The 16,359-nt window shown below is 35.9% G+C and overlaps 1 protein-coding gene across 2 annotated transcripts in view; it reads right to left on the reverse strand.

The window, feature by feature from the left end:
- Ptpn12 (protein tyrosine phosphatase non-receptor type 12) overlaps positions 1 to 16,359 on the reverse strand; it is a 116,017-nt gene that overhangs the window by 32,782 nt on the left and 66,876 nt on the right. For both annotated transcript variants that reach the window (XM_046464126.2, XM_046464125.2), the window contains exons 9-11: positions 3,043 to 3,109; positions 629 to 706; positions 436 to 534 (exon numbers count right to left, since the gene is read on the reverse strand). In XM_046464126.2, the coding sequence (XP_046320082.1) occupies positions 436 to 534; positions 629 to 706; positions 3,043 to 3,109 (244 nt within the window). The remainder of the gene's footprint in view (positions 1 to 435; positions 535 to 628; positions 707 to 3,042; positions 3,110 to 16,359) is intronic.

Raw genomic sequence — 16,359 nt, forward strand, 5'->3', positions numbered from 1 at the left:
GAATATCTGATAAGCTCTTTTAAAGCTAAAATGACATTGAACTACAACATGACAAAAGGGAGCTTATAATTCTGCTTAAATAGCATACAGTATACAAAAACAACTGCAAAACTTCATACTGTCAAGCCAAGAACAAAATAAAATTTAAGTGAAAACAACTCACAATTATTTAGTTGAGTGGGGGGAGAAAACAATACAGTAACATTTTTAAAAAGTAATTATACTTTAAACAATAATGAATTATATGACTTGACAGAGATATAAACATGAAGAATGAATTTGGGAAACATTCACAACTTAATAAAATCACATTAGATGAAAATAATAACTGTTGTGGCTATTCTTATGTTAGATAAAATATAAGGTAACAATTAAAAGCTAAATATTATAGCTTGGTAAAAAGTTTGCTAAAATTAACAGGTCAAGAACACCTACCCCTTCATCAGCAATTTTCTGGGTTCCATGAATTTCATACAACTGTAGCTGTTTTTCAAACAGTTGGGCGATAGCTCTATGAACAAGCTCATATTGCTCCTATCAGGGAGACAGATGATTAAGGGAAAAGACATTTAAATAAAACAAGGCATTTATAAAAATGTAGTTTATAGAGTAAAACAAACAACTATACCTTTGTTTGCACTGCAGAGTGCCTTTGAGTTCTCATTTCTTGTATTAAATTAAATACATTAAATTCTTCTGGTATTTTCTAAAAGAAGGAATAATTATAAAATCTGGATTACTCCAAAACACAGTAAAAAAGACCAACTTTTCATACAGACCTTAGATACATTTATTTCATTTCTTTTCATATAGACATTAGACACAACTATTCACCATATATTAGACATGGAATGTGGCATTGTGGATACAAAGATAATATCCAGCCAAAGCATGATTACAATGTACTAGGAATAAAGAGTCTGTCATAAACTCTGATGGGTGTAGTGACAATTAAGATGGCTATGAAAATAAGGTTATTTCATAAAAAGTGAAGAAAATATACACAGGCACGGCAGTTTGAATATACAATTTACTTGGAGGACTGAGAATTTGATATGGACAAAAACTAAGATTAAAAGGAAGAGGAGAAGGTACTGAAGGGAAGAGAGAAGATAATGTTCCTCAGGATCAAACTGTAAAAAATACACAATTTAGTCTTAACTCTACAGGCCAGCATCTCCTGAATCAGCAATGTAAGGACCAGCTAAAAGTACTAGGTAAACATACAGATTCAACACTTTTGTCTCTAGGGAATGATTGTAAAACAGCCTACACAATTCCTTGTATATTTGGAATTGGAAGTACTGCCACAAGGCAATCCTAACATGAGCAGATCCAATACTCTGGAAATGTTTGTATTAAGGAAGATGACAGTCTAAATGGGAGAGAAACTAGTACAAGTTTATTAAAACATAGCTATTAAATATGCTGATCAACAAGGATATTCTGAGGTGATAAGGAAGACGGAAGAGTTGTGAATGTTTCCCAAATTCATTGCTAGAGAATCATTGTAGACATCAAAAAGAATTTTGGACAAATAATTAAGGCCTATGATTATTACATTTATGTTAAGCCAAATTCAATCAAATAAAGACTGATTTAAAAATGTTTAGGGGCCAGGGCTGGGACTCATGTGGTAGAACACTTGCTGGAACATGTGAGGCACTGGGTTCAATCCTCAGTACCAAATAAAAGTAAATAAATAAAATAAAGGTATTGTGTTGGTCTACAACTAAAAAATATTTTTTAAAAAGTTTAAATGATCTGACCATCTCAAACTTTCTGAATAAACCTGAAATTTTGTGTGCTGGCATTCATTTAAATGCCTCTTCCCATTTCAGTTTTAATCTTTGACTTTAATGTTAAAATGACATAATTCTAGTTAACTTTTTCCTCCACTTAATAAATTTTAATTTGAGAACTAGTAAATGATTATAATTTTTAAAGAATACAAAAATAAACTCTAACACCACAGAGATGTTAAAGAAACTTTTTAAAACTTAAATTTTCCCTAACAAAAATTTTAAAAATGGGGGCTGGGGATGTGGCTCAAGTGGTAGAGTACTTGCATGCGTATGGCTGGGGTTCCATCCTCAGCACCACATACAAACAAAGATGTTGTGTCTGCCAAAAACTAAAAAATAAATACTAAAAAAAAATTCTTTCTCTCTCTCTCTCTTAAAAAAAAAAAAAATTTAAAAATGGAAAGACAGCACAGGAAAAAAAGCAGAAAAATAGAGGAAAAAGGAAAAGTGAAACTGTACTGACTCTATTTTAAGGAAGATATAGAATGACATGCTCAAAGAAAGCCTAAAGCTACAGGATTAAAAATCTGTCCTGAATGCATAGAAAATGAACATAATATAGAAACAGCAAAAGCACCATATATATAAAATATATGGTAATATGTTTTTTAAATCTATAATGAGGGTTGTGTCTTATCTATTTTTGTATCCTCCATAGCTTCATACACAATTTTTTGGAAATAGCAATGGCAGAAATAATCATAATTCCAACAATTAAAAACAATAAACTCAAATCCCACAGCTCATAGAGGAGAGTCAGAATTTTAATCCAGGCAGTGTGGCTCCACCATTAGCATTCTTAACTACTCTACTATAATATCTCCAGTAGGCATAAATTTACTGAATACAGTACACTTATACCTAGAATAAATATAAAAAAGGCAATGAGAAGTCTGTATTAAGAAAAGTTAGATTGTCCCATACATTACCCTCAAGGCAATATGAACTATTTATACCTTTTCATTATCTTTATTTTTTATTCTTATGTGGTAAAACTAATTCTGAAAAAGTACCATGTATAACCAAAATATATGCTATTTCTTAACATCATGTACATCCACAAGACTGGGATCCTAATTAAAATAAGATATATTCCATGCTTGTTAAATAATAAAAATAAATTCCATTGTCATGTATAACTAAAAAGAACAAATTTTAAAAATGGCCATTTACTGCAATTAATACTGTTTGAAAATCATAACAGATAGATATAATGCTACATAAAAAATTTTCTTACCCCAGCTTTTAGTAAATTCCACGTATAATCTATGGCACAAATGGCACCTGTTCTTCCACAGCCTGCACTAAGGATATAAAATTTGAAAAAAAAATTGATTTTATGATAAAACAAATACAAAATACAGATGGGCATATGAACAGTCACAAACAAGAAATAATTTTAGAAGTGTATAAAATACTACTTATTTAGTAAAAAAAAACTACAGCTTAACAATGCATGCATGACATTTATAACATCAGTATTTATATTGTTTTAAAGCTTAATTCAAGAAACTTCTAAGAGTGACTCATAGAATACCTGTGAGCCTTTAGTTTAGAAATCTTATTCTAACTCAAAAAATCTTGTCTAGCTAAAAATATCCTTTAAATTTATTCTATGTTCAAAATGGCTCTTGTGTTTTATAGTAGAGTAAGAAATAGTACATTTGACCTGAGAGAAGTAATGGCAAGATGACAAAATGCTGCAAGCCCTTAGAAATTAGTTTCAGTACAAGCAATGATTTCCCTAAAAGAACAAGAAAACTGATGTCAGCTCTCACTTCCTGAAGAATTAATGGGAGCTGGAGAGTATAAAGTAAAATAACCTCAGGCTTTTTAATTTAAAAAATTTTAGTGGTCTTTGTCTGTGGACCCCACCATTCTTTGGATTCATCTCCAGACTTCCTCTTTTATGCTTAGGAGGTCCAGGTTGCTGAGCTGTGCAGGTGCAGGCTAATCTCTAAGAGGCAGGCAAGGCACCAGGAAAGCCAGGATGGTTTACTGTTTCAAAGATCAGCCTGCGGGGGAGGAGAAGATGGTAGAATAGCTCTAGGTGTATTCTCTAATCCCTCCAAAGCCCAGAAAGGAAGCAGTGAAAGAACAGTAGCCCAGAGAGTGATTTCATACTGGAAACAGCTAAGGACACACTGAGTGAAAGCATCAATACCTGGATATTCACTCAGTCCAGGGTCATATAGAACTTCAAAGAGAAAAGATTAAAAAAAAAAAAAAAAAAGATCCTCTCCATGACACACAGTAAGAAAATGCCCAACAAACAAAATCAGGACAGAATTTTAAAAGTTGCGTGAGAAAATGGTAGGTTACGTTTAGAGGTAAGCCAATTTGAGTTTCAACTGATTCCTCAACCAGGAGGGCTTGGAATATACAAATCCCTGAAAGAAAACAGGTGCCAACCAAGATTACTAGATCCAGTAGAACTATTTTTAAAAAATATTTATTTTTTTTTAGTTTTAGGTGGACACAATATCTTCATTTTACATTTATGTGGTGCTGAGAATCGAACCCAGTGCCTCACGTATGGTAGGTGAGCGTGCTACCACTTGAGCCATATCCCCATCCCAGTAGAACTATTTTTTAAAACTGAAGATGAAATAAAACCTTTCCATGATAAGCAGAAACAAAGAATTTATAACCACTAAGCTGGTAAAACATACTCCATGAAATATTTCATGGAGAAGAAATGAAAAATAAAAATGAAAACCAGCCCAGGGATGCATCACAATAGAAAAATAGTTAAAGGAGAATCAAGATATAGGAATTAGACCACGCACAGAGCAGGCCCAGCGGCCTGCTGAGGGGCAGAGCTGCCCCCCACCCCCCGCGCCTCCCAGGTAGGTGGAACGGTGACCACCGACAGAAAAGGCCCAGTGGCCCGCGGAGGGACAGAGCTTCCAATCACTCCTGCAAGGTAGGCGGGCCTGCGACCCACCGGCAGAAGAGGAGCAGCGGCCTGCTAAGAGGCAGAGCCGCCCCCTCCCCCTGCACCGGCAAGGTAGAGGGAACTGTGACCACGCACAGAGCAGGCCCAGCGGCCTGCAGAGGGGCAGAGCCGCCCCCCACCCCCCGCGCCTCCCAGGTAGGTGGAACGGTGACCACCGACAGAAAAGGCCCAGTGGCCCGCGGAGGGACAGAGCTTCCAATCACTCCTGCAAGGTAGGCGGGCCTGCGACCCACCGGCAGAAGAGGAGCAGCGGCCTGCTGAGAGGCAGAGCCGCCCCCTCCCCCTGCGCCGGCAAGGTAGAGGGAACTGTGACCACCATCAGAACAGGCCAGACCTGCAACCGAGAGACAGAACAGGCCCAGTGGCCTGAGGAAGGGTAGAGCCGCCCCCCCCCCGCGCCTACAAGGTAGGCGGACCTGCGACCCACTGGCAGTACAGCCCCAGAGGCCTGCAGAGGGGCAGTGCCGCTGCCTGCGCCTGCAAAGTAGACAGAACTGTGACCACCGACAGAACAAGCCTAGCGGCCCGCAGAGGGACAGAGCCGCCGCCCGCGCCTGCGAGGGAGACTTTGCAACTATACAAGACCAATATAAATATATAGGGGGAAAATTCAATAGCACAACAGTTTCACCAAGTAGAAAGGAACGCGAACAGTATGAAGAGACAAGGAAAGAAAGGACCACAAGCATTGCAGGTCAACTCAACGTTAGAAGAGGTAATAGCAGCAGCAGATGGAATGTTAGATAAAGAATTCAGGATATACATGCTTCAGATGATCTGGAGTCTCAAGGAAGATATCAGATAGCAAAATCAGACAATGAAAGATCACTTCAACAATGAATTACATAAACAAATCCAAGAAGCAAAAGATCAACTATACAGGGAAATAGAGGTTATAAAAAACAAACAAACAGAAATCCTAGAAATGCAGGAAGCAATAAGCCAACTTAAAAACTCAATTGAGAATACTACCAGCAGAGTAGAACACTTAGAAGACAGAACATCAGACAATGAAGATAAAGTATTTCAACTCGAAAAGAACATAGACAGCTCAGCAAGACTGTTAAGAAACCATGAGCAGAACATCCAAGAAATATGGGATAACATCAAGAGACCAAATTTAAGAGTCATTGGGATACAGGAAGGGACAGAGTTTCAAACCAAAGGAATGAGCAATCTATTCAATGAAATAATACAAGAAAACTTCCCAGACTTGAAGAATGAGACAGAACCCCAAATCCTAGAAGCCTACAGGACGCCGAATGTGCAAAATCATAAGAGACCCACACCTAGACACATTATAATGAAGATGCCCAACATACAGAATAAGGAGAGAATTTTAAAAGCTACAAGAGAAAGGAAGCAGATCACATTTAGGGGTAAGCCAATCAGGATAACAGCTGATCTTTCAACACAGACTCTGAAAGCTGGAAGATCCTGGAATAACATATTTCAAACACTGAAAGAAAATGGGTTCCAACAAAGAATTGTGTTTCCAGCGAAATTAAGCTTCAGGATGGAAGATGAAATTAAAACCTTCCACGATAAACAAAAGTTAAAAGAATTTGCAGCTAGAAAACCATCTCTTCAAAACATCCTTGGCAAAACATTACAGGAAGAGGAAATGGAAAATAACAATGAAAACCAACAGTGGGAGGTAGGACACTAAAGGGGGGAAAATAATCAAAGAGGAAAACAAACCATGTTTAGTAACATAAATAAACAAATATGGCTGGAAGAACAACCCATATCTCAATAATAACCCTAAATGTTAATGGCTTAAACTCACCAATCAAGAGACACAGGCTAGTAGAATGGATCACAAAACAAGACCCAACAATATGCTGTCTACAGGAGACGCATTTGATAGGAAAAGACATACATAGGCTGAAGGTGAAAGGTTGGGAAAAATCATATCACTCATATGGACTTCGGAAACAAGCAGGAGTGTCCATACTCATATCAAATAAAATAGATTTCAAGCCAAAGTTAATCAAAAGGGATAAAGAGGGACACTACATACTGCTCAAGGGAACCATACACCAACAAGACATAACAATCATAAATATATATGCCCCAAACAATGGTGCAGCTATGTTCATCAAACAAACTCTTCTCAAGTTCAAGAGTCTAATAGACCACCATACAATAATCATGGGAGACTTCAACACACCTCTATCACCACTGGACAGATCTTCCAAACAAAAGTTGAATAAGGAAACTATAGAACTCAATAACACAATTAATAACCTAGACTTAATTGACATATATAGAATATACCACCCAACATCAAGCAGTTACACTTTTTTCTCAGCAGCACATGGATCCTTCTCAAAAATAGATCATATATTATGTCACAGGGAAACTCTTAGACAATATAAAGGAGTAGAGATAATACCATGCATCCTATCAAATCATAATGGAATGGAACTGAAAATCAACGATAAAAGAAGGAAGGGAAAAGAATACATCACTTGGAGAATGAACAACAGGTTACTGAATGATCAATGGGTTATAGAAGACATCAAGGAAGAAATTAAAAAATTCTTAGAGATTAATGAAAACACAGACACAACATATCGGAATCTATGGGACACATTGAAAGCAGTTCTAAGAGGAAAATTCATTGCTTGGAGTTCATTCCTTAAAAAAAGAAAAAACCAACAAATAAATGATCTCATACTTCATCTCAAAATCCTTGAAAAAGAAGAGCAAAACAACAGCAAAAGAAGTAGAAGGCAAGAAATAATTAAAATCAGAGCTGAAATTAATGAAATCGAAACAAAAGAAACAATTGAAAAAATTGACAAAACTAAAAGTTGGTTCTTTGAAAAAATAAACAAAATCGACAGACCCTTAGCCATGCTAGCGAAGAGAAGAAGAGAGAGAACTCAAATTACAAACATACAGGATGAAAGAGGCAATATCACAACAGACACTTCAGAAATACAGATGATAATCAAAAATTATTTTGAATCCTTATACTCCAATAAATTAGAAGATAGTGAAGGCATAGATAAATTTCTTAAGTCATATGATCTGCCCAGATTGAGTCAGGAGGATATAGACAACCTAAACAGACCAATATCAATTGAGGAAATAAAAGAAACCATCAAAAGACTACCAACTAAGAAAAGCCCAGGACCGGATGGGTATACAGCAGAGTTTTACAAAACCTTTAAAGAGGAACTAATACCAATACTTTTCAAGCTACTTCGGGAAATAGAAAAAGAGGGAGAACTTCCAAATTCATTCTACGAGGCCAACATCACCCTTATACCTAAACCAGACAAAGACACTTCAAAGAAAGAAAACTACAGACCAATATCTCTAATGAACCTAGATGCAAAAATCCTCAATAAAATTCTGGCGAATCGGATACAAAAAATTATCAAAAAAATTGTGCACCATGATCAAGTAGGATTCATCCCTGGGATGCAAGGCTGGTTCAATATACGGAAATCAATAAATGTTATTCACCACATCAATAGACTTAAAAATAAGAATCATATGATCATCTCGATAGATGCCGAAAAAGCATTTGACAAAGTACAGCATCCCTTTTTGTTCAAAACTCTAGAAAAACTAGGGATAACAGGAACATACCTCAATATTGTAAAAGCAATCTATGCTAAGCCTCAGGCTAGCATCATTCTGAATGGAGAAAAATTGAAGGCATTCCCTCTAAAATCGGGAACAAGACAGGGATGCCCTCTCTCACCACTTCTGTTCAACATAGTTCTCGAAACACTGGCCAGAGCAATTAGACAGACGAAAGAAATTAAAGGCATCAAAATAGGAAAAGAAGAACTTAAATTATCACTATTTGCAGATGACATGATTCTATACCCAGCAGACCCAAAAGGCTCTACAAAGAAACTATTAGAGCTAATAAATGAATTCAGCAAAGTGGCAGGATATAAAATCAACACGCATAAATCAAAGGCATTCCTGTATATCAGCGACAAATCCTCTGAAATGGAAATGAGGACAACCACTCCATTCACAATATCTTCAAAAAAAATAAAATACTTGGGAATCAACCTAACAAAAGAGGTGAAAGACTTATACAATGAAAACTACAGAACCCTAAAGAGAGAAATAGAAGAAGATCTTAGAAGATGGAAAAATATACCCTGTTCATGGATAGGCAGAACTAACATCATCAAAATGGCGATATTACCAAAAGTTCTCTATAGGTTTAATGCAATGCCAATCAAAATCCCAACGGCATTTCTTGTAGAAATAGAGAAAGCAATCATGAAATTCATATGGAAAAACAAAAGACCCAGAATAGCAAAAACAATGCTAAGCAGGAAGTGTGAATCAGGCGGTATAGGGATACCAGACTTCAAACTATACTACAGAGCAATAGTAACAAAAACAGCATGGTACTGGTACCAAAACAGGCGTGTGGACCAATGGTACAGAATAGAGGACACAGAAACCAATCCACAAAACTACAACTACCTTATATTTGATAAAGGGGCTAAAAGCATGCAATGGAGGAAGGATAGCATCTTCAACAAATGGTGCTGGGAAAACTGGAAATCCATATGCAACAAAATGAAACTGAATCCCTTTCTCTCACCATGCACAAAAGTTAATTCAAAATGGATCAAGGAGCTTGATATCAAATCAGAGACACGCCGTCTGATAGAAGAAAAAGTTGGCTACGATCTACAGTCGGTGGGGTCGGGCTCCAAATTCCTCAATAGGACACCCATAGCACAAAAGTTAATAACTAGAATCAACAAATGGGACTTACTCAAACTAAAAAGTTTTTTCTCAGCAAAAGATACAATAAGAGAGGTAAATAGAGAGCCTACATCCTGGGAACAAATCTTTACTCCTCACACTTCAGATAGAGCCCTAATATCCAGAGTATACAAAGAACTCAAAAAATTAGACAATAAGAGAACAAACAACCCAATCAACAAATGGGCCAAGGACCTGAACAGACACTTCTCAGAGGAGGACATACAATCAATCAACAAGTACATGAAAAAATGCTCACCATCTCTAGCAGTCAGAGAAATGCAAATCAAAACCACCCTAAGATACCATCTCACTCCAGTTAGATTGGCAGCCATTATGAAGTCAAACAACAACAAGTGCTGGCGAGGATGTGGGGAAAAGGGTACACTTGTACATTGCTGGTGGGACTGCAAATTGGTGCAGCCAATTTGGAAAGCAGTACGGAGATTTCTTGGAAAGCTGGGAATGGAACCACCATTTGACCCAGCTATTCCCCTTCTCGGTCTATTCCCTAAAGACCTAAAAAGAGCATGCTACAGGGACACTGCTACATCGATGTTCATAGCAGCACAATTCACAAAAGCTAGACTGTGGAACCAACCTAGATGCCCTTCAATGGATGAGTGGATAAAAAAAATGTGGCATTTATACACAATGGAGTATTACTCTGCATTAAAAAATGACAAAATCATAGAATTTACAGGGAAATGGATGGCATTAGAGCAGATTATGCTAAGTGAAGCTAGCCAATCCCTAAAAAACAAATGCCAAATGTCTTCTTTGATATAAGGAGAGTAACTAAGAACAGAGTAGGGTCGAAGAGCATGAGAAGAAGATTAACATTAAACAGGGATGAGAGGTGGGAGGGAAAGGGAGAGAGAAGGGAAAATGCATGGAAATGGAAGGAGACCCTCAGAGTTATACAAAAGTACATACAAGAGGAAGTGAGGGGAAGGGGAAAAATAATATAAGGGGGACAAACGAATGTCAGTAGAGGGAGCAGAGAGAGAAGAGGGGAGGGGAGGGGAGGGGAGGGGAGGGGAGGGGGGATAGTAGAGGATAGGAAAGGCAGCAGAATACAACAGACACTAGTATGGCAATATGTAAATCAATGGATGTGTAACTGATGTGATTCTGCAATCTGTATATGGGGTAAAAATGGGACCTCATAACCCACTTGAATCAAATTGTGAAATATGATATATCAAGAACTATGTAATGTTTTGAACACCCAACAATAAAAAATTAAAAAAAAAAAAAAAAAGAAATAGGAATTAGAGATAAATCAAAATGGAAGGAGATAAAAATCATCTCTTTATAACATGGAATATAAATGGTTTAAGCTCTTCAATCTAGGCATAGACTAGCAGGTTGGATTAAAAATAAGACCCAACCATATGTTGTTTACAAGAGACTCGCCTTACAGACAAATATATCCATAGACTAAAGGAGAAAGAACAGAAAAAGATAAACCTTGCAAATAATAGCCAGAAGCAAGCAGGGGTAGCTACTTTCATATCAGATAAAGTGGACTTCAAGCCAAAATCAATCAGAAGAGACAAAGGTCATTTCATATTGGTTAAGGGAACTATCCAACAAGATGTAATGAATGCAAATATTTATGCCCCATTACACCTCAAAGGACTAGAAAAAGAGTAACAAACTCATTCCAAAAGCAGAAGACAGGAAATAATTAAGATGAGAACTAAACTCATCCTAGGGATGCAAGGCTGGTTTAACACACACAAATCAATAAATGTAATACACCACATAAATAATGCTAAGGACAAGAAATATATGATCATTTCAATAGATGGAGAAAAAACATTCGACAAAGGCCAGCACTCATTCATGTTTAAAACACTAGGGAAACTGCAAATAGAAGAAACTTAACAGTACAAAGGCTATATATATATGTGACTATCCCAAAGCAAACATCATACTGAACAGAGAAAGACTGAAACCATGAGAAACAAAACAAGAATGTCCACTTTCACTACTCCTATTCAAAATATTCCTTCAAACTCTAGCCAGAACAATCAGATAAGGAAATTAAAGGGATACAAATAGGAAAAGAAGAAGTCAAATTATCTGTTTGCTAATGACATGATCCTATATTTAAAAGACCTAAAAACTCCATCAGAAGAAACTTAAAGCTGATAACTTTAGCAAAGTAGCAGGATATAAGATCAATATACATAAATCAATTGCTTTCCTACACTTCAATAATGAATCTGCTAAGAAAGAAATTAGGGAAATTATCCCATTCACAATAACCTAAATAAATAAATAAAATGCTTGTGAATAAATCTAACTAAAGAGGAGAAAGACCTCTTCAATGAAAACTACAGAACACTGAAGAAAGAAACTGAAAATGAGTTGAGTGTAGTGGGTGCACGCCTGTAATCTCAGCTGCTTGGGAGGCTGAGGCAGGAGGATCGAAAGTTCAATGCCAGCCTCAGCAACTTCATGAGGCCCTAAGCAGCTGTGAGACCCTATCTCTAAATAAAATACAAAAAAGGGCTGGAGATGTGGCTCAGTGGTTGAGTGCCCCAGGGTTCAATCCCCAGAATACCGCTCACCCAAAAAAGAAAAAAAATAAAGATGACCTTAGAAGATGGAAAGACCTTCCATGTTCCTGGATAGCAGAATTAGTAATATCAAAATGGTCATCCTACCAAAAACATTATATTGTCTGAGTGCAATTCCCATGAAAATACCAATGACATTTTTCACAGAACTAGAGGGGGGAAAAAAAGTTCTAAAATACATTTGGAAAAATAAGAGACCCGGAATAGTCAAAGCAACCCTGAGTAAAAAGATCGCTGTTGGAAGCATCAGAATACCAAAACTCAAATTATACTACAGAGATATAGTAATAAAAGCAGCATGGCATTGACATAAAAAAAGACAAACACAAATGGAATAGAGGACACAAAAACAATCCACATAGATACAGTCATTTGATATACAAGGGAGCCAAAAACACACACCAGAGAAAAGATAGCCTTTTTAACAAATGGTGCTAGGAAAAATGGATATCCATGTATAGAAAACTGAAGTTAGATCTCTTTCTCTTTCTCCCCAACACAAAAAGACCTAGGAATTAGACCAGAAACTCTGCAAATGCTAGAGGAAAAAGTAGACCCAACACATCAACATATTGGCACGTACCAATTTCCTTAACAAGCCTTCTAAAGCACAAGAAATAAAACAAAGAATCAATAAGTAGGACAGCATCAAAAAGATTATGCACTCCAAAGGAAAAAATTAAAGAGTGTGAAGAGAGAGCACAGATCTTTGCCACCTACCTCTCAAACAGGGGGATAATATCCAGAATATATAAAAAACTCAAAAAAACTTAATACCCACCCCCCAAAAATCCAAGAACAAACAAAAACCTAACTAGTAAATGGGAAAAAGAATTAAACAGACACTTTTCAAAAGAAGAAATACAAATGGCCAACAAATAGATTTTAGATTTTAAAAAATGTTCAACATCTCTTGCAATCAGGGAAATGCAAATTAAAACTAGAGATTTCACCTCACTCTAGTCAGAATGGCATTTATAAAAAATATGAATAATAAATGCTTGTGAGGATGTTGGGAAAAAGGTATACTCATACATTGTTGGTAGGAACGCAAATTAGGACAACCTCTCTAGAAAGCAGCATGGAGATTCCTCAAAAAACTAGGAATGGTACCAATATATGACCCAGCTAATGCCATTCCTTGGTTTTTACCCACAAGAACTAAGATCAACATACTATAGTGACACAATTACATCAGAATTTATAGTCGTGCAATTCACAACAGCCAAGTTATGAAACCAGACTAGATATCATCTGAAAAAAAAAGAAGAAAGAGATTATAGCATGTGCTGATAAATGATTGGAACTAAAGAATATCATGCCAAATGAAATAAGCTAGACTAAGAAAGTCAAGGGTTGACTATTTTCTCTCATATCAGAAGCTAAACCAAACTAAGGAAAAAGAAAAAGTTGGGGGATGAAGGGAAATCCATGAAAATCGATGAGAGATGTATGGGGAGTGAAGAGATGGAAATGGGGAGTGAAGACGGATGGAAAATGGGAGGAACAGTGGAGTAAAACTAACCAAACTTTCCTATGTACATTTATGAACATACTATCGTAAATCTTGCCTTTATGTACATCTTTATAAGGCATTAATTTAAAAAAAAACTATAAATAAATGGAAAACCAGTAGAGTTGAGGAAAAGGAACAGGATGGGAGGAGGGGAGGGATGGGGGAAGTTCTGAGACTAGAATTGGAGTAAATTATATTTCATACTTGTATAATTATGCCAAAATAAATCCCAATATTATACACAACTATAATACAGTAATGAAAAATTAAAAATGTAATTAATCTAAAAATAAAATAAAAACTACAAAAATACTTCAAAGCTTTTTAACTAGAAGAGGTATATATAATACACCTCACAAATGAAAAATCACTACAAGTAATTAGATATTACAGACATCATCGAAATAATTTTATAGTAAAGCTGTAGCATTAACAAATATTTTGAAGCTTTTATTAGTTTATTAAACACGTAACCTAAAAATTCCTGATAAGCAACTTTATAAGAAACAGTATGATTTTTAATACACTCTTAATAATAAAAGTCAGTAAAGAAATATAAATTTTTTAAAAATAGACTAAACAATAAACATGTAAGCTATTGTTTAAAACATCCAAAAAAGGATGTGGGCAGAAATTAATAGCAAATATTTAAGATTAAATATAAAGTAGTATACTCATAATATACTGCACTAAACAAGGGAACAAAAGATTGTCAATATTTTAGGATTAAACAATCATACAGATTCTTATGAGCTATGGGACAAAAATGCATTTGTAATTTCTCTGACTCTGCGCTCCCCCCAAAATTAAGTACTTCTTCCCAACTGAAATGCTTCCTTGCTCTCTGTTATAAACAGGATCAAGTACATTATCAACTGGAAAATAACCAGATTACAGTATAACCCAAAATATTTAATTAAGAATAATTAGTGGGCTAGGTTGTGGCTCAGAGGTAGAGGGCACGGCTAGCATGTTTGAAGTGCTAAGGTTCAATCCTCAGCACCACATAAGTAAAATAAAGACACTGTGTTCACCTATAACTAAAAAATAAATATTAAAAACAAAAAAGAATAGTTAGTGCCAAGCACAGTGACATATCAGCAATCTCAGCTACTTAGGAGGTTGAGGCAGGAGGATTTTAAGCTCAAGGCTTGTCTAGCAAGACCCCGTCAAAATAAAAAACAAAAGGGCCAGGGATGTAATTCAGTGGTAGAGTACCCCTAGGTTTGATCCAGTACTGCCCAAAACCAAACCAAAACAAACAAAAATCCCCAAACAGAACAGAACAATTAGTTATCTTAAACTAATTAATCTTAGGCAAAATATATAACAGAACTAAACTCTACCCTACCCTTAGAATATAAAATTAGCTACCTCCCTAAAACAAACAATATCATATTCAATATTCATTCACCCCAAAATCAAAGGCAGGGTTTACATGATTTTTTATGTCAAAAGGACTAGTTTTGCAAAGATTAACTGAACTTCAAATACTGATTGAAAAAATGCCAAGACTTTTTTGGGGCAATATTGGAGACTAAACCCAGAGGTGCTTTACCACCTAGTACAACCCCCAGCTCTTATTTATTTTTGGTATTAGAGACTGAATCCACTGAGCCACATTCTCAGCCTATTTTTATTTTTAAAATATTTTTACTTGTAGAAGGACATACTTTTATTTTATTTATAAAATAAATGCTGAGGATAGAATCCAGTACCTCACACTTGCTAGGCAAGCACTCTACCACTGAGCTACAGCCCCAGCCCCCATTTTAATTTTTATTTTGAGATGGGGTCTCACTAAGTTGCTTATGGCCCCCAGCTCTAATTTTTTTTGAGATAAGGTTGGTCTAAGTTCTTAGGTTGGCTTCAAACTTGGGATCCTCCTACCTCAGCCTCCTGAGTAGCTGGGATTATAGAAATGCATCACAGTGCCCAGCTCTACAGAGCAATTTAATATAGGTACATCTAAACTTTAAAAATGCCAGCAATCATTTAGTCTTAGGTATTGCCTACAATGAAGTCATCTTCTATAAAGCACAATTTAATAAAGATGTCTAGTAAGTGTGTATCAACAGTTTATACTGCCTTAATATAAGAATGCTAGCCTTCTGGTCTACTTAGATTTCAGTAACTTTAAAATATGATTCATGATACGATGGGCAACATCGCAAACATGGAAACTTATGTGCCTGATGAATGGAAACAGCCACTGAATTGTTTGTCAATTCTAAAATACACATTTAATCCCCATCATAACAGTTGTGAAATTGATATGTACCTTATCAACTATGACTTCTTACATATTATCTCCTTCCCTTGTATGTGGTAGTGATTTCTGATTCTTAATAAATATCAAATAATGGAACCTTTCTTTAAAATATATTTTTAATTGTTGATGGATTTTCTTTTATTTATGTACAGTACTAAGAATCAAACCCAGGGCCTCACACATGCTAGGCAAGTGCTCTACCACTGAGCCACAACCCCAGCCCCATAATGGTATATCTTGAAACCAATGATATCTTAGACAAATAAGACCTTATATACAGTATATATATATGTGTGTGTGTGTGTGTGTGTGTGTATATAAATTCACATCAATGTTTATTAGTTATGAAAACTGACCACTGTTCAGAGAAATTAAGTTAAAAAATTAATGATTTGCTTTTATTCTCTAATACAAGCTTTAATAGCCTTAGGAAAGAATATTTACTAATTTGCTATAAA

This window comes from Marmota monax, unplaced genomic scaffold, assembly GCF_021218885.2.
Source record: "Marmota monax isolate L192 unplaced genomic scaffold, Marmota_monax_Labrador192_F-V1.1 WCK01_AAM20220418_F8-fsc00065, whole genome shotgun sequence".
NCBI classification, from domain to species: Eukaryota; Metazoa; Chordata; class Mammalia; order Rodentia; family Sciuridae; genus Marmota; species Marmota monax.